Here is a 21,444-nt window from a genome sequence, read left to right on the forward strand (position 1 = left end):
TCATGTTGATTTATTTGCTTATATTAAACCATCCTTGCATACATCTTGGTCACGGTATATAATCTTTTGATGTATTGGATTTGGTTTGCTAATACTGAGTTAAGGATCTTTGCATCCATATTCATTCAGAAGATAGGTCTTACAGTTTTTATTTTAGCGACATCTCTGTTTTTGGCATCAGTAATGTTTGCCCCATAGAAGTATGGAATAGGATTTTTATCTAGTTACACCTTGGAAGAATATGAAGAAGATTGAGAGTAGGCATTTTTTTTTTATTTTTTTGTGCCACACTTAGTGATGTTCAGGGATTATTTCTGGTTCTGCACTCAACAATTACTTCTGATGGTACTTGGGTAATCATATGAGATGCAAGGGATCAAACCTAAGTCGTCCACATACACTGTGCTATTGCTCTGCATCTAGAAAGTAGATAATTTTCAAAGGTTTGGAAGATTTTTATCTTTTTGATTTTGTGCAGGTATGTGTTGTATCCTAACATGTGGTCTCTCTTGGAGATTGTCCCATGTGCATTTGAAAAGAATATGTATTTGACCTTTTCAGGATGAAAAACCCTATATGTATTTTTTTCTCCTAAACATTTCTCTTCTGTTTCTTTATTCACAGCAAGCAAGTATTTTTTTCTTTTTTTTATTTTTATTTTTTTGTTTTTGTTTTGGTTTTGGTTTTCTGGGCCACACCCAGCGGTGCTCAGGGGTTACTCCTGGCTGTCTGCTCAGAAATAGCTCCTGGCAGGCACGGGGGACCATACGGGACACCGGGATTCGAACCAACCACCTTTGGTCCTGGATCAGCTGCTTGCAAGGCAAACGCCGCTGTGCTATCTCTCCGGGCCCTATTTTTATTATTTTTTAAGCAAGTATTTTCTTACTGAGCATTTTTGTCTAGTTTATTTATTTATTTATTTTGACTTTAGGGCCACACCCGGCAGTGCTCAGGGATTACTCCTGGCTCTGCGCTCAGAAATTGCTCCTGGCAGGCATGGGAGACCATATGGGATGCTGGGATTTGAACCACCATCTGTCCTGGGTCATCTGCAAGGCATATACCCCACTGCTGTGCTATCTCTCTGGCCCCTTGCCTAGTTTATTGATCAACAGGTGTGATGGAGCAGTATTCAAGTCTTTAGCTAGTTTTGTGCTGCTATCCATGTCTATATCTTGAAGTCTGTTAGCAGTTGTTTTAAATATTTTGCTGGTCCCTCATTAGGTGCATATATATGTTTAGGAATGTGAGCCCTTCCTGATGTACCTATCTTTTGATCATTAAGAAATGACCTTCTTGGGGCCAGAGAGATAGCATGGAAGTAGGGTGCTTGCCTTGCATGCAGGACAGTGGTTCGAATCCCAGCATCCCATATGGTCCCCCGAGCCTGCCAGGAATGATTTCTGAGTGTAGAGCCAGGAGTAACCCCCGTGCGCTGCCAGGGATGACGCACCCCCACCCCAAAAAAAAAAGAAATACCTTCTTAAAGATTTTTCAATCTGAAGTTGATTTCTGATAATGGTATTTCCACCCTGATCTTTTTTGAGAGTTATTCACTTGAAGAATTTTCCTCCAGCTGTTGACTTTGAGTCTTTGTTCTGACTATTCAAGTGTGTTTCTTGCTGGCAGCAAAACACAGGATTCAATTTTATTTTTGTTTATCAGCCACACCCAGTGATGCTCAGAGGTTGCTCCTAGCTATGCACTCAAAAATTGCTCCTGGCTTGGGAGACCATATGCGATGCAGGGGGATCAAACTGCTGTCTGTCCTAGGTTAACACATGCAAGGCAGATGTCTTATTGCTTGTGCCACCACTCCAGCCCAGGATTCATTTTTCTAATTCATCTTACCACTTTTTGTTTCTTAAGTGGTGGTGCATTTAACTCATTGATATTGAGAGAGATTGTTGTCATGAGCTTTTGTGTCATTTCTGCAGGAGTTTGGTGTGTTGTAGGATTCTTCATGTCTTAAAATAACCCTTTAGTTTTTGTAAAAATGATTTGAGTCTGTGAAATTCCTGATCTATGTTTATCCATAAAATTGTGTATCATTCCTTTAGCTCTGAATGAAAAATCTAGCTGTATCAAGTATTCTTAATGAGGTGTTCATTTTGTTTTTTCACTCTGTCTCACTGTTGTCTTTGTGCCCAGGTGGTTTCCTTTGGTAAATCTTAAGATGCTCCTATGTATGTGATTTTCTTCTTTGATCTTGCTGCTTTTAGTACTTTATCTCTATCCATGGTTTCTGTTATTCTGGTTATGTCTTGAGGCATATTTGGATCTCTTTTAGCTGGTACCCTTCGGGCCTCCAGGATGTGCTGAGTAACCACTCTCCAGATAAGGGGATTTCTCAGAGATGATATATTTGAATATTGCTTCTTTTGGGGGAGGGGCAGCAGGACACACTGGGCAGTGCTCAGGGGTTACTTCTGGTTCTGCACTTAGGAATTACTTCTGGTGGGCTCAGGCAACTATATGGGATGCTGGGGATTGAAATCAAGTCGGCTGTGTGCAAGGTGTCTTACCCACTGTAATATTGCTCTGTCCCCAGACTTGCTACTTCTTAAGGGCTGACTTCCTGGCCCACTGGGACTCCTATGATACATAAGTTGTTCATCTTGAATTCATCCTAAAGTTTTCTTGTAGCTATTTAAAGATAATGTGATTATCTAAGTGAAAAATATGGAAAGTTCCCAAATAGTGTGTTTGTGAAGAATTATATTTCTCTGCAAACAGCAGTATCTTGACTAGTGTTGTTTTTTTTTTTATAAAGTGAGGTTGAGAATGATAGTTGTTGCCTTTATTATGTGATACAAAGAAGTTAAAGTGTTGTGGGCCAGAGCAATAATAGTACAGTGGGTAAATTATTTGCCTTGCATGTATCTGACCTGGTTTCAGTCCCCAGCATCCTTTTGTCTACCAACTCCCCCCAGGAGTAAGCACTAAGCACAGAACCAGAAGTAAGCCCTGAGCACAGTTGAGTGGGTTGCCTCCATCCCCCTCCCACTAAAAGAGAAAGAAGTATTCTAATTCTTTTTTTTTTGGTTTTTGGGCCACACCCATTTGACGCTCAGGGGTTACTCCTGGCTATGCGCTCAGAAGTCGCTCCTGGCTTGGGGGACCATATGGGACGCCGGGGATCGAACCGCGGTCCGTCCTAGGCTAGCGCAGGCAAGGCAGGCACCTTACCTCTAGCGCCACCGCCCGGCCCCAGAAGTATTCTAATTCTGCTGTAGATGAGTTTGTGTTAAGTCTATGGTCCAGGTGATCAATGTAGTTTAAAAGTGATTTATTAGAAATGTATCATAGATGCCAGCTTGGAGATTAATTTCTTCTGGAAGGATGGGAAACAAGCAGTGGTTCAGGAGATAAAGAGATAGACAGTTTGATATAGGATCATTTCTTGTTCATTACAGAAGTGATTATTTGCTGTATTCCAGTGTGTTCTCTAAATATTACCAGATGATCAAATGAAATCAAGTTATCTTACTGTTACTTTTCCCTGTAAACATGATTGCAGGCAGTGTCAGCCTTCTGTGTCACCTTACAGTGAAACAGCACCAATTCCAGTTCCCACTCAGATAAGGAATTACCAGCGCATCGAGCAGAATCTTACGTCTACTGCCAACTCTGGCACAAACGTACATGGTTCTCCAAGGTAAGATAATTTTTAATCTCTTTAAATATTTGTATTTAAATTATTTTGTTAATGATACTTACTATTGAAAGATGTTACTTGCCATAGTTGACTTGTAACATGAGTATATGAAACTGTACATACTAAATATCAAAAATAACTTGTAATGTCCTTAAGAAGATATTTAAATTTGGTAGGGTACAATCAATATTTATACATACATATATACATTTATATGTCAATAAGTATAATTAGTTCTTGGTTTGATCCTTGGTTCTGGATATGTTCCCTGGAGCACCACCAGGAGTGATCCTGAGTTTAAGATTAGTACCTGTGCACTGCTAGTTATAGCTTCAAAACAAGGCAAAAATTTAATAATAATGACAAGTAGTACTATTACATATTTAAGGAGCGAGACAGAATTTGTTAAAAAATGAAGTCCTGGAGTTTAGAGGTTAGGTCATTGGCTTAGACTCCCTGCCTTGCATGAATAAGGCCAAGAGTTTAATTCCTGTGCCTCTGCCTGTACCATACATAGTCTTGGAGGTTCTGCTGTTATGCTGCTATTGGCCTCTATGCTATTCGTGATCCCTGCTGCCACAACATATTTCAGACTGCCTCAGCCATATTGTGCAAGCAGTGCAATTAAAAGGATGTAACTTCCATTCAAGACTGCAGCTAAAAAAGATGTGTGAGGATTATGGTCAATAAGTACTATCCCTGGGAAACAGTACAAATAGACTGTGCCCAACTACCAGCTCTACAGCAAATACCATAGCTGAGTATGCAAGCATCACAACTAGATGTGTCAGTATTTTAACTCAGCTAGATGTTTGTGTGTATATATGCATATTTGACCTTTCCAAAAGCTATCATCATAATAATAGTGGACAGAACAAATATGAAGTCCCATAGTGTAGCATTTTATTTGCTCTTGACTTCAATGGGTTTATAGTCTATTAATTTTAATAAATTAAAATTTTTATAAGTCAGAAATGCATTCAAGTGATCTACAGTAGATTAGCACCTGCCTTACCAAGAGTAAGGTTAATGAGACCTCAAGTTTGATCTCTGGCACTCCCTCACATGCCCAAGTGAGATCTCAGCAACTCTGTTATTTGGGATTCCTAGTGCCACAATAAAATGTCTGATCCTTGCTGAGTACGGCAAGGAAGGAGGTGTATGAGCACTATAACTAAGTATGTATGAATAACTTTTCTCCCTGTCATTGTAGAAACAACAACAGCTGAAAGAATTTTAAAACATTTAAAAAATGTTTAAAATCAATTACATTTTTGGTGGGGAGGTAGCCAGGCAGGAGGCCTGGGAATCCCACTGTGATTCATGGCAATGGACTGGTTTGTAATTTAGTGCAAAGGCCTAAGGATGTGATACCAGCTTGGACTTTGTGGTGCTGGGGACCTCCAGAACCATACCTAGTGGTTCTAAGGGGTGTCCAGGGTTACACTTGGTGATGTTCAACAGGTGTGAGATTTTGTATAATCCAAGATGGAATTTTATATAATTGTGTTTGATATATGTGATTGTGGCTTTTTTTAAGTTCATTCTAAAATAAAAATAAAAAAGTTCACTCTGCGGCAATATTGTTATGAAATCTGAGAGAGTTCTAGATTCCTCTGAAGAGAGTAATCTTATTATTTTTTTCCAGATCTGCAATGGTACGAAGGTCTAACACCAGCCCTATGGGCTTTCTCCGGTTGGGCTCCTGCTCTCCGGCACCAGCAGACACGGTACAGACTGTTGGACGAAGACTCTCAACAGGATCTTCCAGGCCTTATTCACCTTCTCCTTTGGGTAAGGAGAGAGTAAGCAGTTTTCTGTCTTATTTTTTCATTATGTGAAATCTGATACAACATTTTCTTTAAGAGTATTGGGGCGGAGCGATGGCACAGCAGTAGGGCATTTGCCTTGTATGAGGCTGACCTAGGATGGACTGAGGTTCTATCTCCTGGTGTCCCATATGGTCCCCAAAACAAGAAGCAATTTCTGAGCACAGAGCCAGGAGTAACCCCTGAACATCACCAGGTGTGGTCCAAAAAACAAAAACAAAAAAAAAATGGAATATTGACTTACTGGGGCAAGTGAGTCTCAATTGATCAAGTCACATTCCACCATTCCAACTATATGCTATTTTCAAATTCTCCTGATAAGCTCTGTATAAATCTCTTAGAACCTCTAATGGAAATAATCACATAACTGGATTTTTTGAATTAAGAACATGGAAATTGGACATGAAGTCTAAATTCAAACTCAAAAATCCTTGATTAAAATACACAAAATGCCAACTCTACTTAGCACTGAGGTTTATGAGGACAAAAAAGACAATAGTTTTTGTAATAGTTCCAGTGATAGTCCCAGTGACCTTTACTTCCAGGAAGAACACAGTGGCAGCTCTTCTACAGACCTTTTCACCTTGTCTGAGAAAATGTGAACACAAATCATACTAAAAGTAAACAAAGAAACGACAGTAACCGAAACAACAAAACACTCTAGTTAAACAGCAAAATACAAAAACAAATTTTCAGAGAAACTAAGAGACAAAAAATATTCTTGAACTTCACATGAATTTAGGGGAAAAAACAATAAAACTGAGATTGTAGAATCTGTGAGAAATAGAGGTAGTGGTGAAGATCAGGTGCTACAGAAATGACCAAGTGTGGTATATCTCAGGGTATAACAGTGACATCTTAAAATCGCAATATATTTATACTAATATATATTAGCATAATATATAATAAATTATATATTTATATAAATATATATAATATATATTTATATATATAAAGAGAGTCTCTCTGCCCAATCCCACCCTCAATCAAAACTGCTTCCTAGACTTGCTAGGAATCAGAGGGATATCTCAGTGGGAAGGGCAAGGTTTCTTGAACCACCCTTAATTTGCCTTCGCTTTCTGTGGTTGTGGGGACCAGTGAGGAATATAGGCCTTAACAGGAAGTGGTGAATACAAATGAATGGCAACTGGGCTATCGGTCACCTAGCTCCTGAAGTTCCACAACCCTGAAACTTTTACAGACAGTATTTCTCAGTTTCAAAGACATATATGGAGTATAGACATTGTTTTGTTTATGTGACTTTTCTAGTTACTTTGTTTCAAGGGAGACCATAAGGTTATTTGGTACTTTTAATTTTAGTATGCTCAGTGCCAACATGTTTGTTTTTCACTGTTAAGAGAACTAGTTCTTCACTAATTAAAATTTGTAAATGATAATTGTGAAGTTTGTGCTTGTGTTGCCTGTTTTTGTTACAGATTTTTAATTTTCCTTTCCTTTCCCCTTTTATGTTTTACAGTTGGTACCATTCCTGAACAATTTACTCAGTGTTGCTGTGGGCATCCTCAGGGCCATGAATCCAGGAGTAGAAACTCATCAGGTGGGAGATAGATCTGTTACATTAGTAATTTTAATGCTAGATGTGTGTTTGAGTTAATTTTCTAGACTTGTCAAAGGACAGAATTAGTGTATTTTTTGCTCTGTAAGATACACCTGACCATAAGATGCACATTGTTTTTAGATGAGGAAAACAAGGAAAAAGCAAATGGTCCAACAAATGTTGCCGTCAGGAGACAATGGCTGGGAACAACCAGCCTGCAAGGCCAAAGTATATTTACAATACTCCGGTCCACAGTTGGTCCACATTTGCCTAACTTTTTATTTTTACATCAGAAATTAAGAAAAAAAATTAAATACTTTTCATTAATATAAAAAAGTCGTTGCAGCAGCGATCAGATAGTCTTAAATGAAAGCTCTATATGTGACGGTCAAAGTACATTAACCTGATTGCTCTTACTATGTGGTATGTCTGCGCAATAAAGGGGGTGTAGTACTGTGAATGTCAAGTATATGCTCTCCTCCCCTGTACTCAGACTTCAGCTGCAGGTGGCATTTGCTCCATAAGACGCACATGCATTTCCCCCCATCTTTTTTTTGGGGGGGGGAGTGCATCTTATAGAGTGAAAAATATAATAAAATAGTTTTCTTTGATATACAGTATTTCAGAATCTTGGTCTATTTTAGCATAGAATATGCTAAAATATCTCCTTTTGGGTATATATTCCTTTTATGGAAATACTTATTGGAATTCAGCAACTTAGCAAATATTGGTCATTGTCACATACATAATTAAAACCAATCTGGAAAATAAAATTTTATTTCTTTAATTATTTTCTTAAGAGCTACTGGTAAAAAGAACTGGGCTTTTGAGGTAACTCAAAGAACTTGAGCACCTGATTTCCAGATAAAAGCTCTGGATTTGATTAATTTGATTCCCAACAGGAGCACAGTACTCCTAAACACTTCTGAGAGCAAACCCTGAACCTACATAGAGCTGAGAGTAGTACAGAGCTCCCGTCTTCCCCCCACTAACAGCAACACTGGATGTGATTCCAAACAGCAACAAGAAAGATGTTTATTAGGTATGAATTTATGATCAGAGTATATATGTATATATACACATCTGTATGTATATATATTCACACATACTTAAAAATATAGTTATAAATCACACTTTAAAAATATAAATAAATATATGTATACATACATATATATACATACATATATATATATATATATATATATATATATATATATATATATATATATATATATATATATATATATGAGAAACTGACCAGTTAAAGGAATCTTGTTACTTAGAAAAAATACTTTTCTAATTTCTTAAAAATAAAAGCCTGTTTGGCCAGAGAGATTGTACAGTGAATAAGGCACTTAATTGCCTGAATGTAGCTAACCTTTGGTTTAGTCCCTAGTTGCTAGGAGTGATCACTGAGCATAGAAGTCAATTCTGAGCACCATAGGGTATGGCCCCTAAACAGATAAACAGAAAAATTGTGCAGGTAGGTGATAGGAATGGATTTTTGGCCAACGTTAAACCTCAAATTTGATCCCTGACACTATATAACTTCCCTTAAGCACCACCAGGCCTGACACTGAACCATCAGGTCTACATTACCTAAAGTTGAATATTTCTAGGAGAGGCATCACCAGCACAGTTTGGGGGAGCCCCCACCCAATAAAAGCTTTAAAGGCTTTCTCTTGATAACAAAATTTTACCATAATTTTACTTATTTTAAAAAATTTATTTAAGCATCATGGCTATAACTATGTTTGTAGTTGGGTTTTAGTCATAAAATGCACACCCCCTTCACCAGTACAACTTTCCCACCACCAATGTCCATCATTTTCCTCTTTCCTTACCCCCGCCTGTCTTTGAGACAGGCATTCTATTTCTCTCTCACTATTATTGTCATGGTAGTTATTAGTGTAGTAACTTCTCTAACTGCCCTCGCCACTCTTCGTTGTAAGCTTCATATCGGGCTGGTCCTTCCGGTCCTCATCTCTATTGTCTTTGGATATTATTACTATACTGCCTTATTTTTCTTAAGTCCCACAGATGTGTCTGTCTCTCTCCCTCTGATGTATTTCACTCAGCATAATAGTCTCCATGTCCATCATGTATAGGAAAATTTCATGACTTCATTTTTTCTAACAGCTATAAAGTATTTCATTGTGTATATGTACCATAGTACTTTTTAGCCAATCATCTGTTGTCAGGCACCTGGATTATTTTCAGATTCTGGGTCTCAATGATTCTTAGGTTCTTTCTGTTGAGTTTATCAAAGACTTGTATTTTTGTCCACATTCTTTGAGGATTATTTTCCATGTTCTGATAATTTGTTTAAGACTCTTTTCCAGTCTCTTCTCTTGTATGGAGTTGTTATGCATCTCATATTCCAGCTCACTGATTCTGTATGGAGGGGCTTTCCAGTGAAGTTTTCATTTAATCTATCAAGTTTTTCAGTCCTGTTATTTTAGTTTGAAGTTTTTTTCATTTCTACCTCATATCCTCTTCAGTATTTGTGGCATGTTCAGTTTGTTCCATTCTTGCTTTGAGTTCTATGTGGATCCTCCATATTTCTTTTCTAAGGTTCTTATATGAGAGGCTAAATATAGGTGGTTGATATTTTTGGTTCTTCATAGCTACCATCTTCATTCTCTTAAGTATGGTGGAGGCCCACATTGTTTCCCCATTTTTAATCTTGTAGTGTGGTACTTTCTACTTGTTGTGCTAGGGTTCATTGCCTAGGAGAAGCGCAGGTACAAGGCCGTCCTTTGGCTCTGCCCTTTGGGACGGGGTCTCATGACATGTTTTGACATGTGCGCCGCTGGTGGGGGCAAGCTTCACTCTTTGGGGCGATATGTTGTGCTGCTGGGCGCTGCTGTTGGGTCTGGGATGGATAGGATGGGGCGGGGTTCGCTCATCTGCTTTGATATGTGTATATCTGGTGGTGGAGCAGACTCTCCCCTTGGGGTGCTGTCAGCTCACTCACATTGACTTGTGGATGCTGGCAGGGGAGCAGGCTCTGTTCTTTGGGGCTCTGTGCATCCAAGGTCACTGGGGGTGCAGGGCAGGATCTCTAATTTTGCTGAATTTTGTGTATTATGTTGGCAAAAAGATTTGAAGGAGTTTTTTCTCTTTGATTTTAGCTGTTCCTGATATTAAGACTATCTCCCAGGTTCTTCATAAAGGATCCCCTAGAGGAAAAAATATTTGAAAACACTGACAAATTTTGTTTTATAAAGAATGTAGATGCTTTAGATTTTAAATGAATGTTGTAGCATTAAATAATTAACGATGGAGAAGGATGGAGGTGGATGGAGATGGAGGGATTTTTCTCTGCCATCCCAGGCCACGTGGCTCCACATTCCCCATTCAGCTGGCGGGTCCCAGGTTTTGGTGAACGGTGGAATCAGACTCATCCAGAGACAGGCATCAGGAAGCATCAACTTTATTCATGCCCTATTCACCACATGTGTCGCCTATATCATAACCTTTTAAACATTTGCTATTCTTAGCTAACCCTGCTTCTTAACTCCTTTCAGCCATCTTCCCTTTGACCTCCATGCTGGCCAAAGACCAAAAGGGAGCAAAGGGGTAATCCCCTGGGTCAAAGGCCTTATATAGCCTTTTAAGACCACTCCCTGGAATCTTCCATTTGACCTCCATCCTGGCCAAAGACCAGAAGCCAAAAGCCCCTAATCCCCTGGGTCAAAGGCCTTATATAACCTTTCAAGACCACTCCCTGGAATGGGAGGGTCTCAGGTAGGTACACCTAAATCCAGGGTGGAGTTACAAATGTCATTAATGAAACTGATAAAATATATGTATGCTCATTATTTATTTACTTTTGGTTTGGGGACACACCTAGTGGGTCTCAGGGATTACTCTTGCATCTCTCAGACTCATGGCTCATTGCTGGTGGTGCTTGAGAAATCATGTAAGGTGCCTGTGATTAAACTCAGGTCCATAGCATACAAGGCAAGTGCTCTGCCTGCTATAATGTCTCTCCAGTTCCTATGCTTCTTATTATTTAAATAAAATAAACTTTTAGGAAAAATGTTTCCTTTCCTATATTTTATCATTTTCTTTTCTACATGTTGTATATAATATCTATTTAAAAATTTTGGTTTGGAACCACATTCAGTGATACGCAGGGATTACTCCTGGATTGCTCTTTGGGTGGGACCATAGGAATGCTGAGGAATCAAACCTGGGTTGGCTGCTCGCAAAGCAAATACTCTCCCTGTTTTACTGTTCTGACTTTAGTATTTCTTTTTAATCATGACTTATTTTGTGTTAATTTAAAATGTTTCTTTTAGTTGCTATGTGAGAAAAGATAATAATTGTATAACATTGAATAACATTGAAATTGAATAACAATAACAATAATAAATATTATAAACTCAGTATATTTATTATAAATAATAACAATAAATACATAACAACAATAAATTCAATAAATTGAACTGAATACATTGTAATTTCAAAGCTACAATGTGTGGAAGTCTTCTTGTTTGATGTAGTTTTTCAATTTAACCATTAACATTACAGATCTATTTGGAACTTCTTAGACCTTGCATAACTCCATTGGTTTAGAGTTCTAAATACCAACAACAATGTACCTGTCACTGCTTTGTAAAGAGTTCCAAACAATAGTTTCTTACCACGTAAACTTTTGGACATCTTAGAAAAAGCAAAGTTTTTATTAGCATTCTCATTTTATAAAAATTTTTTTTTTTCTTTTTCTGGTTGGGTTTTGGGGATTCCAGTTTTCAGAGAGTTCTGGGGGCTGCTCCCATTGGTGTTTAGCCCTGTTATATGGGCCTGAAGGTCTCAGACCTGGGCTCGGGAATGCTCGGGCCACCAGAGTACTTGGAGAATCAGACAGTGCTGGGCATCAGGCTCAAGGCCTTTCCATGAGGCCTGTTCTCCCTGGCCCTCTTCTTAGTTTTTAATCTGAATTTGTGAGTTTTTGAATGTTAAAGTTTTCCTTGTACTTTTTTTTCACTTTGGGTAATTGTTGCCTCCATTTCCTTGGTAGGTTCTCCGGTGCCTAGGGCTCCATCACCACAGTCTCACTTATTGGGTGCTAGACTGCAGAGTGCCCCCACACTCACCGACATCTACCAGAACAAACAGAAGCTTAGAAAGCAGCATTCTGACCCTGTGTGCCCATCTTACACTGGGGCAGGATATAGCTACTCACCTCAGCCCAGTAGACCTGGAAGCCTTGGAACCTCCCCCACCAAACACTTGGGGTCATCTCCGCGGAGTTCTGACTGGTTCTTTAAAACTCCTTTACCAACAATCATAGGCTCTCCAACTAAGGTGTGTTTGTTAACCTTTTGTGGATATATGACTTTGTTAAATTAACATTTGTAAAGAAGTGTACCGAATGTGGAAATTGGGTTGTAGTTTTTTTTTTGGGGGGGGGCCACACCCAGTGACGCTCAGGGGTTACTCCTGGCTATGCGCTCAGAAGTCGCTCCTGGCTTGGGGGACCATATGGGACACCGAGGGATTGAACCACGGTCTGTCCTAGGCTAGCGCAGGCAAGGCAGGCACCTTACCTCTAGCGCCACCGCCCGGCTGGTTGTAGTTTTATAACAGACTGAGAGAGAAATGGAAACAGAGAAGACTCAGCATAGATTTATTCTGGGCCACAGGAAAAGATCAAGCAGAGTGCAGACCAAAAATTGGGCCAAACTTGGGGCATATGCCTTTATTAAGCTCTGTAGTTACAGTGCTCTGAATTTCCTGCAGGAAAGCTAATTCAAACAAAAAGAGTAGATTATGCTATTCATAGGTGGTTTATCCTAAAGATGTATGTGAGGAAAGCTCCTGAATGTGGGCGAGATAGTTAATTACAGTATCTGTTTAAAAAGTTGTATCGGGGTCCGGAGTGATAGCACAGCGGTCCCAGGTTCGATTCCCAGCATCCCATATGGTCCCATGAACCTGCTAGCAGTGATTTCTGAGTGTAGAGCCAAGAGCAGCCCCTAAGCACCACCAGGTATGGCCAAAAAAAAAATGCAAACAAAAAATAAAGTTGTATCAGGTACTTTGCGTGTAACTTTTGGGGTACTGATAAATAGGACATGAGCTTGCATGATGGGACTGTTAAAGTCTCTGTAGGCCACTTGTTCTAACATAGCTATATCATGTTAGAGCTTTGGACAGTGTATTATGAGCAAGTAAAACTAAGTAAATGTTATATAGAAAAGATGTATGGTAAGAATAACTACAATTGAATGTCAGTTTTTCACTGTTATGCACAATGTAAATTTACTTGTCCTTGTTTTCTGTTGCTATTCTTGAAATAACAATAAGAGAAAATGGATGCATAGAAAGCTTAAAAGAACATTTAAATGTTACAATGGCAATGATAAAGAAGCAGTGTTTGAAGCGGCGTCTAACTGACTCCAGTCACTGCCCCTGACTTCTATGCCTGGCAAATCTAACTGCTTCAAACATGCTAGTAATTTGCTCACATGTTTCTTTAGACCACAGCTCCTTTCAAAATCCCTAAAACACAAGCATCTTCAAACCTACTAGCCTTGGTTACTCATCATGGACCTTCTGAAGGACAATCTAAAGATGGGAGTGACCTTCAGGAATGTTCTCATTGTCTCTTAGTGCAAGGAAGTGAGAGACAGAAGTCTGAACAGCAGAATAAGGGAGTGTTTGGCAGGTAAAATACTTTTTCTTTCAATGTTATACATAAAAACCATTTTTATTATAACTAATAAGAGTATTTATATTTCTATTTTAATATAAGGGCAAATTTTAATATCTGGCATGTGCCAAAGCATAACTGATGCTATGAACTGTACATTTAGAATCTTCAATGGTTTTTATTTATTTCCTATTACTTAAATACAGAATTCTTCTTGAATTTTTCAAATACTTTATTTTTATTATTTATTTATTTTGGTTTTGGTGCTACACCCAATGGTGCTCAGGGGTTACTCTTGACTCTGCACTCAGAAATCATTCCTGGCAGACTCGGGATCATATGGGATGCCGAGAATTGAACCCAGTTTGTCCTGGGTCAGTGGCGTGCAAGGCAAAACGCCCTACTGCCATGCTGTTTCTCCAGCCCCCAAATACTTTATTTTTGTGATGTTTTGTTTTGGTTATTGAAATTTATTTCTTCCTTGAATTGCTTTACATATTTTTCTTTTCTCATTTACCATGAATAGTTTATGACTTGAATAACCATCCTTTTTATTTAAAGGATTGGAGTTTGTACAATTTTCTTTTCTACTAATAATATCACTCTTCTTTTTAGATCTGTTAGTACTGGAAAATTATCAGATCAGCAAGTGAAGGGACCTTTAGGACATCAGGGCAGCACTGATAGTTTAAATACAGAGCGACCAATGGATATAGGTAAGAGACACCTGTATGGCTAGGTTGTAAAAAAAAAATTAGTTTCTTTTTACTGATATGTACCATTAGTTTCTTTAACAAATTGCCAAAACTTGGTGCTTAAATGAACAATAATGCATTATCTAACAGGTCTGGAGGTTAGAAGTGGATTGAAATAGTTCTCATTGAGCCAAAATAAAGACATTGGTTGGGCTCTATCTATTCCTTTTGGAGACTTAAGGGGAGAATTTCTTTGCCTTTAGTTTTAGTTTATTTTTTGGGGGGTAGGGGGTTGCCTGTTGATATTCAGGGGCTGCTCCTGACTGAGTGTTCAGGGTCTCTACTGCTCAGGAGAGCAGTAATGCAAGGATCAAACCTGGGCTCCCTACACATGCAAAGCATGCCTTCCTGCCCTTTGATCTGTCTTTCTAGCCTGTATATCTTTGCCTTTTCCAAATTCTAAAATATTGACCTCATTCCTTTTTTGTTGGTCACATCCAATGATGCTCAGGGGTTACTCCTGATTTTGCACTCAGGAATTACTCCTAATGGTGCTCAGGGGACCATATGGGATGCCAGATATCGAACTTGGGTTGTCTGCATGCAGGGAAAAAAATCTCATCCACAAGTGCTATCTCTCTATCCCCTCATTTCTACTTATGGTCTTTAAGTATGGTTTCCTTAAGTAATTAGAGCACCTTTAGGATTGAGAAGTAGCTCAATAGGATGAATATATACTTGTCATGCGGAAGACCCAGATTCAATCCCAGTACCATATGGTCCTCCAGGGGCCACCAGAAGTGACACCTAAGTACTCACTGGGAATGACCCTTGAGTCCAGAACAGGAACCCCTGAACATCACTGGTATTCTCCCCAATACCCCTTCCAGAAAACCCCCAAAAATGAAATACCTATTTTGAGGCCTGAGATGTTGCTCACTAATGAAATGTATGCTTTGCAAATGTGAGGCCATTGGTTTTATCCTGGCTTTGAAAAATAAGCATATAAAGTATATAAAATTTATGTAAAAATCACTGTTTAAAAAATCTGCTATATTTGACAAAGCCTTCTCAAGGACAAGTTTCTTTTTTCTTTTTCCATGAATGCTTTTTATTTGCATTTGTCAGTTTTTTTTTTTTTTTTTTTTTGGGTTTTTGGGTCACACCCGGCAGTGCTCAGGGGTTATTCCTGGCTCCAGGCTCAGAAATTGCTCCTGGCAGGCACGGGGGACCATATGGGACGCCGGGATTCGAACCGATGACCTCCTGCATGAAAGGCAAACGCCTTACCTCCATGCTATCTCTCCGGCCCCACATTTGTCAGTTTTTTTTAAAGAATATTTTATATAATGATAGTTTATATCATATTAATATGACAGCTGGTCCTCAGAATCCCTTACTCTTTTGTTAGTTTATTGGACCTGATTGGGCTCTTTCAGTGAAGTCTGTATGCATCTAGTGTGAAGTCTCTCATATCACTTAAGAAGACACAGACTTGAGCATGTGAAAAGTCACCCTGCCATGACTGTTTTTGAAGACTTCCTTTGTTTTTATTTTCCTCTGATAATGCAAGCTCCCTGCCTCAGTTGATTTTATATCAAACATTTATTGATTGCCAGCTATTTTATTATTTTTGTCAATAAATAGATGGTGAATAAATTATTTCACAATCTCATCTAGCTAAATTCTAGCCCTTTTACAGAAATAATTATTGAGGCCAGATTACTTGTTCCCACCACAGGGTGGGCTTGGGAAGATGGGTACTCTTTTCAGCTGTTTCTTTTCTTTCTGTTAGTTTATTGTTCTCAAGTCTGCTAGTTTCCTTATTTACTTACCATCTATATCTATATTCATTTATTTTTATTATTATTTCTTTTTACATTTTGAGTTTTGGGCCACACCCAGATGTACCCTGGACTTCTGATTCTATGCTCAGGACTCAATCCTGGCTTTGCACTCAGGGATCCTTTCTGGCAGGACACTGGGGATTAAACTTGGGTTGTGCAAAGCAAGAGCCCTACCCACTTTTCTATCGCTCCAGCCCTCATTATCTTCATTGTTTCTGATTGTGCCTTAATATTTGAACTTCTCCATGATCTGTTTCAAAAAGTATAACATGAGCTTCAGACTTTTTGTTTCTGCTCCTCCACCCATTAGGGAAATCTTCTACACAATTTTGCTGGAACTCTTAGAGTAATGCCCCTGCCTTTCGAGCTGGATATTTGTTGGAGTTAGAAGCTTCTGATCTGCTTGGTCTATCTCTACTGACATGGAAAGTCTGCCAGACTATTGAGCTGGGGTGAGAGCAATAAAGGCTCTGAGATTTGCTCTACTGGCCTAGGTTAGAATTTCATTCTATAATTAGAGGCTATGTGATGAAAGGGTTCTTACTGAGATTTAGTAGAAATTCTTGAATAAATCCTTCACTTCCTATATGATCTCAGGACAATTTTGAGAAACCTTTATGTGTTTTTGTTGTGGTGGGACCAGTTGAGCCTATGTATTCACATGTGTTAAGTAAGTGTTCTACTGCTGAATTACATTCCTGACCCACTATTTCTAGACACTAAAATATTATGCTTTTATTTTGAGGTGTTTTTTTTGTTGAGTTTTGGTGAACCAAGTTTTGATTCACCACCTGGTTGGGATTTGGGTGGGTAGTCATTTCTGCAGTGCGTGGGGACCATGTGCTGATAGGAATGGAGCCTAGACTTCTTGCATGCAAAGCATGCACTTAACTTGTTGAGTTTAACCTGGAGTTTCTGTTGGTTGTTTTTTAAGTGCTATAATATGAAGATGATTTCTATCTTTGAAGAAGTTACTAAAAATATAAAATTTAAACATGGGGGGGTTTGTTCTTTTTTTTAGCCAAATCTGGTAGTGCTTAGGTCTTACTCCTACATTTTCTGATTTTAGAGGTACTTTTTGACTAAATAATTAATGAATGGGCCAGAGAGAGAGCACTGCAGTTGGCCATCTGTCTTGCATGCAGCCAATCCAGGATATACGATGGTTCAAATCCTGGCATCCCATATGGTTCCTGGTGCCTACGAAGAGCAATTTCTGAGCGCAGAGTCAGGAATAACCCTTGAGTACTGCCGGGTGTGACCCAAAAACCAATAAAATAAAATGGATAAAAATTAATACAAAAATCAAAATGGAGGCTAGGAAGTTGTACAGCAGTTAGTACAGAAGCAATTTGACTTTAATTCCTCACACTATGTGGCCTTCAAACGTTGTGAGGTGTATTCCTGGAGGCCTCTGTATCATCTCTGGGTATGACTTCAGAAGTTCCCAGCATTTCAGAGTGATTCTGGGTATGAATTTATAGTCTCTCAGCATTTTGGAGTGACCCAGGTTTCCCTAAAACTATAGGTATGCTCGAGCAGCATCATGTTCAGGCCATTGTCCTGAAGTCGGTTGCTCAATTGGCCAAGAATAGCTAGTGATCACTCCTCAGACCTTCTAAATGTTGCCTGGGAACTCCCAAGTGTCCCTAAACTATCAGGTCCAGATATAAACAGAGCTAAAGTAACATAATATTTTATTGTAGCCCCTGCAGGAGTCTCTGGTGTTGTTGTAGCACCTCCTGTAGGAACAGGGATGAGTTCCAGGGCTGTTTTGTTCACTGTAGGATCTCCTCCACATTGTGCCACAGGCCCAACTTGTACTCATATGGTCCTTCGAACAAGAGCAACCTCAGGTGAGGAATGCTTATTTTACTACAGTCTTTAGCAAGTATTTACAGTGTAATATATTGATAAAGACTTAATAAAACTTCAAGGTCAAGTCCTGTAATCTGTTTGGATTTTGGTTTCTTTAATGAAATAGAGATAACGATTTTCTTATAAGGAATAAATGGGGCAATAATTATTTTTTAAGCTTTACAAAAGTAAATGATTTGATAGTATTAAAACATAAATGTGGCTTCTCTGGGATAAAGCATTTCTGCATCTGTATGATACGTCTTAGCTTTTATTAAAGGCTTATTTTTACTTAAAAATACTTTAAGGTCTCCATATTTTTACTTAATCTAATATAGTTAAACTGGCTAAAAGGTTATATCACCCATATACTGTAAGTAGATTAACCAAAAATTAAGAGAATATTAATATTGGACTTGAAATGAGATATTATTTGGCATCTTATAGTGTTGGGGTCTGAGACTAGTCCCCCTCTCTCGAGCGGCGTCTCGAGCGTTTCAAGAAGATACGGAGCCACGCAAATGTGTAAAAATGATGATTTATTTCTTTCTGGTGCCAGGGTGACACCAGGGCCAGTGCTAAGGGATGAACCCCAGAGCAAAGATATTGAAACAATTCTCACAAGTTTTTATACAGCAAAGGTACAGCGTCACCATTCCTTATTTTACAGCTGGTCTTTATTTTAGAAAAACATTTTTACTCAGGCATCCTAACTCAGTTAGGAGAAAGGAACATTTATCACAACAGAGAGACAACCATAAAAACCTAAGGGAAGTTACATATCAATAAAACCTAGGGAAGGTGGTTACATCCTTTATTATGCAGGGTAAGCTTTACATCTAGGGCTGCATTCCTACCCTAAAGGATGGGGGTGGCTAGCTTATCGGGATCTTAAAGAAAAACAGACCTTGAGTGAGTTGGGGGTATATGGCCCTCCCTTGAGCAGGGCCAGTCCCTTATCTTTCTCTTTCTGAGAGCTGACCTGAGGGTCTGAAGGCCAGGAGGCAGGAGGGCTTTTTCTGCTTGAGACTACTTGTCTTTGGCTTGAAACAGCCTTATACAGGGTCACTGAGTTTTTATGAAGAACTTAAAACTTAAAGCAAAGCTGCACTTAAAAAAAAGAACTCCTGGGCCTGGAGAGATAGCACAGTGGCATTTGCCTTGCAAGCAGCCTATTTAGGACCAAAGGTGGTTGGTTCGAATCCCGGTGTCCCATGTGGTCCCCAGTGCCTGCCAGGAGCTATTTCTGAGCAGACAGCCAGGAGTAACCCCTGAGCATTGTTGGGTGTGGCCCCAAAACCAAAAACTTAAAAAAAAAAAAAAAAAAAAACTTCTTATAGGAAAAACACCTTTCCTTTTCAAGTTTTTACCTTGTATAATTTAAGTTCTATTATGCTAAATATATTATTAATAAAGGTGTTATAAGTAAATTATGTAAGTGGATATTTAAAATGGAAGTATAATAGAAAATAACATTTTGAGAAAGTAACAAAGTTACTATTAAAAATAAATGCAGTGCCTGTATTTGTTGTTTCAGTTGTTTGTTTTAGGCTGTTGAGGATTGAATTCATGATTTCTTACATGTATTTAACATTGAATTCAGCCCTAGTACCAACTGTTTTTGAAGTTTAATAGATACTTTATGCTAAACTCAAGACTGCTATAGAATGTAATAAAATAGGGTCTTTATACTTACTCCTGGCTGCATTAGGAAGTTGTGCTTTGAATACTGTATAATTTACTTTATCTATTACCATTCATAATGTCTTTCTGGAATATTTAATCCGAGGAAAAAACTTTGAATTTCATTGTAATGTAAGCGCCCAATAAATAATAAGCAAAAGTAGTGTAAATATTTCAAGGTGTTAGATATATAGATTTAGTGAGTATCCATTGAGTTTTATAATAATGAAATTGTAGAGTACAAAGGAGACATATATGTGATATACTTGTTGAAAACAGAGTATTCAAAGACTAGCCATGATGATTTACAATACATAAACAATCAGGATATAAGTGAAAAATGTTTTCATTCTTCCAATATTAGGAGTATATTTAGATGCTATGCAGATACCTTTAATACTGAATTCACTTTGGACACTTCTTATCTTGTCCTTTCTTGTAGTGGGCTCCAGTAGCTCCGGAGGTTCCCTGTGCTCTGCAAGTGGCCGTGTATATGTGGGCTCCCCGCCTGCACAATGCTTAGGGTCTTCTCCAGGAGCAGAGGCAGCTCCTGGTCTGAGATACATACCTTATGGTGCTTCACCTCCCAGCTTGGAGGGGCTTATCACCTTCGAAGCCCCTGAACTGCCAGAGGAGACACTCATGGAGGTAGAAAAGAGACTCATGTGTTAATGTAATATTGATACCAATCAGAGTTATTGTGATGATGAAAGAACAAACTACTGGAATTTTTCATTTTAACTTCTTTTTCCTTTGATTTGGGGGGGGGGGGTTGGGGCCACACCTTGTGATGCTCAGGGGTTACACCTGGCTATGCACTCAGAAATTGCACCTGGATTGGGAAACCATATGGAACACCAGGGATCCAATTCAGGTCTGTCCTGGGTCAGCTGAGTGAAAGGCAGATGCCCTACCGCTGTGCTATTGCTCCAGTCCCTCCTTTGCTTTTTAATTTTTAATTTAACACTGCTTAGTTCTTCTTACTTAATAAGATATATTGATAAGGACTTCTGCATTTAAACATTGCATATAAATAGCTTTTCAAAGTGAGGAGCTAGGAGACAGTCTTGAGAAAAGAGTGCTTTCATCTCTCTGCTTGACCCACCCCTTGACCCACCTGGGGGACATGCTTGCATTAGATCAAGACTGGTAAAGTCTACATACATGCAGCCACCTGGGGGACATGCTTGCATTAGATCAAGACTGGTAAAGTCTACATACATGCAGCCACCTGGGGGACATGCTTGCATTAGATCAAGACTGGTAAAGTCTACATACATGCACAGCATGAGAGATTATATCCTTCCAGTCCCATGAGAAAAGTATCAAACTGGACCTGAAGTCCACTGCTCTGTATATCACAAGATGACCCCTGCCACTCACAGACTTGGAGAGCCTTGGACTAAGGTTGGATCGAGGAATTTCTCTTTGCAGTCCTAACTTCAGCACATATTCTGAAGCTGTCACCTTCTCTCACAGAAAAGAATTTCAGAAGGTGAAACAGTGAACTATGATAGTTCTTATTGAACAAAATTTATGTAGAAAAATGTGAGATAAGAGAAAGGGAGGAATACATCTTTCAGAGTGAACACAGCTTTTTCAAAGTGAGGAAAAACTAAAAAATATACACATTCAGGGAGAACACAGGTT

At 38.9% G+C, this 21,444-nt stretch overlaps 1 protein-coding gene across 1 annotated transcript in view; it reads left to right on the forward strand.

Annotated features, from left to right (window-relative positions):
• Window positions 1-21,444, forward strand: part of ULK2 (unc-51 like autophagy activating kinase 2) — a 96,145-nt gene that overhangs the window by 60,472 nt on the left and 14,229 nt on the right. The window contains 8 exon segments of the mRNA XM_049776826.1: window positions 3,524-3,661; window positions 5,310-5,455; window positions 6,968-7,048; window positions 12,078-12,364; window positions 13,540-13,727; window positions 14,328-14,428; window positions 17,961-18,110; window positions 20,237-20,442. Coding sequence (XP_049632783.1) covers window positions 3,524-3,661; window positions 5,310-5,455; window positions 6,968-7,048; window positions 12,078-12,364; window positions 13,540-13,727; window positions 14,328-14,428; window positions 17,961-18,110; window positions 20,237-20,442 — 1,297 coding nt within the window.

The sequence above is a fragment of the Suncus etruscus genome, chromosome 7 (genome assembly GCF_024139225.1).
Source record: "Suncus etruscus isolate mSunEtr1 chromosome 7, mSunEtr1.pri.cur, whole genome shotgun sequence".
Lineage (NCBI taxonomy): Eukaryota > Metazoa > Chordata > Mammalia > Eulipotyphla > Soricidae > Suncus > Suncus etruscus.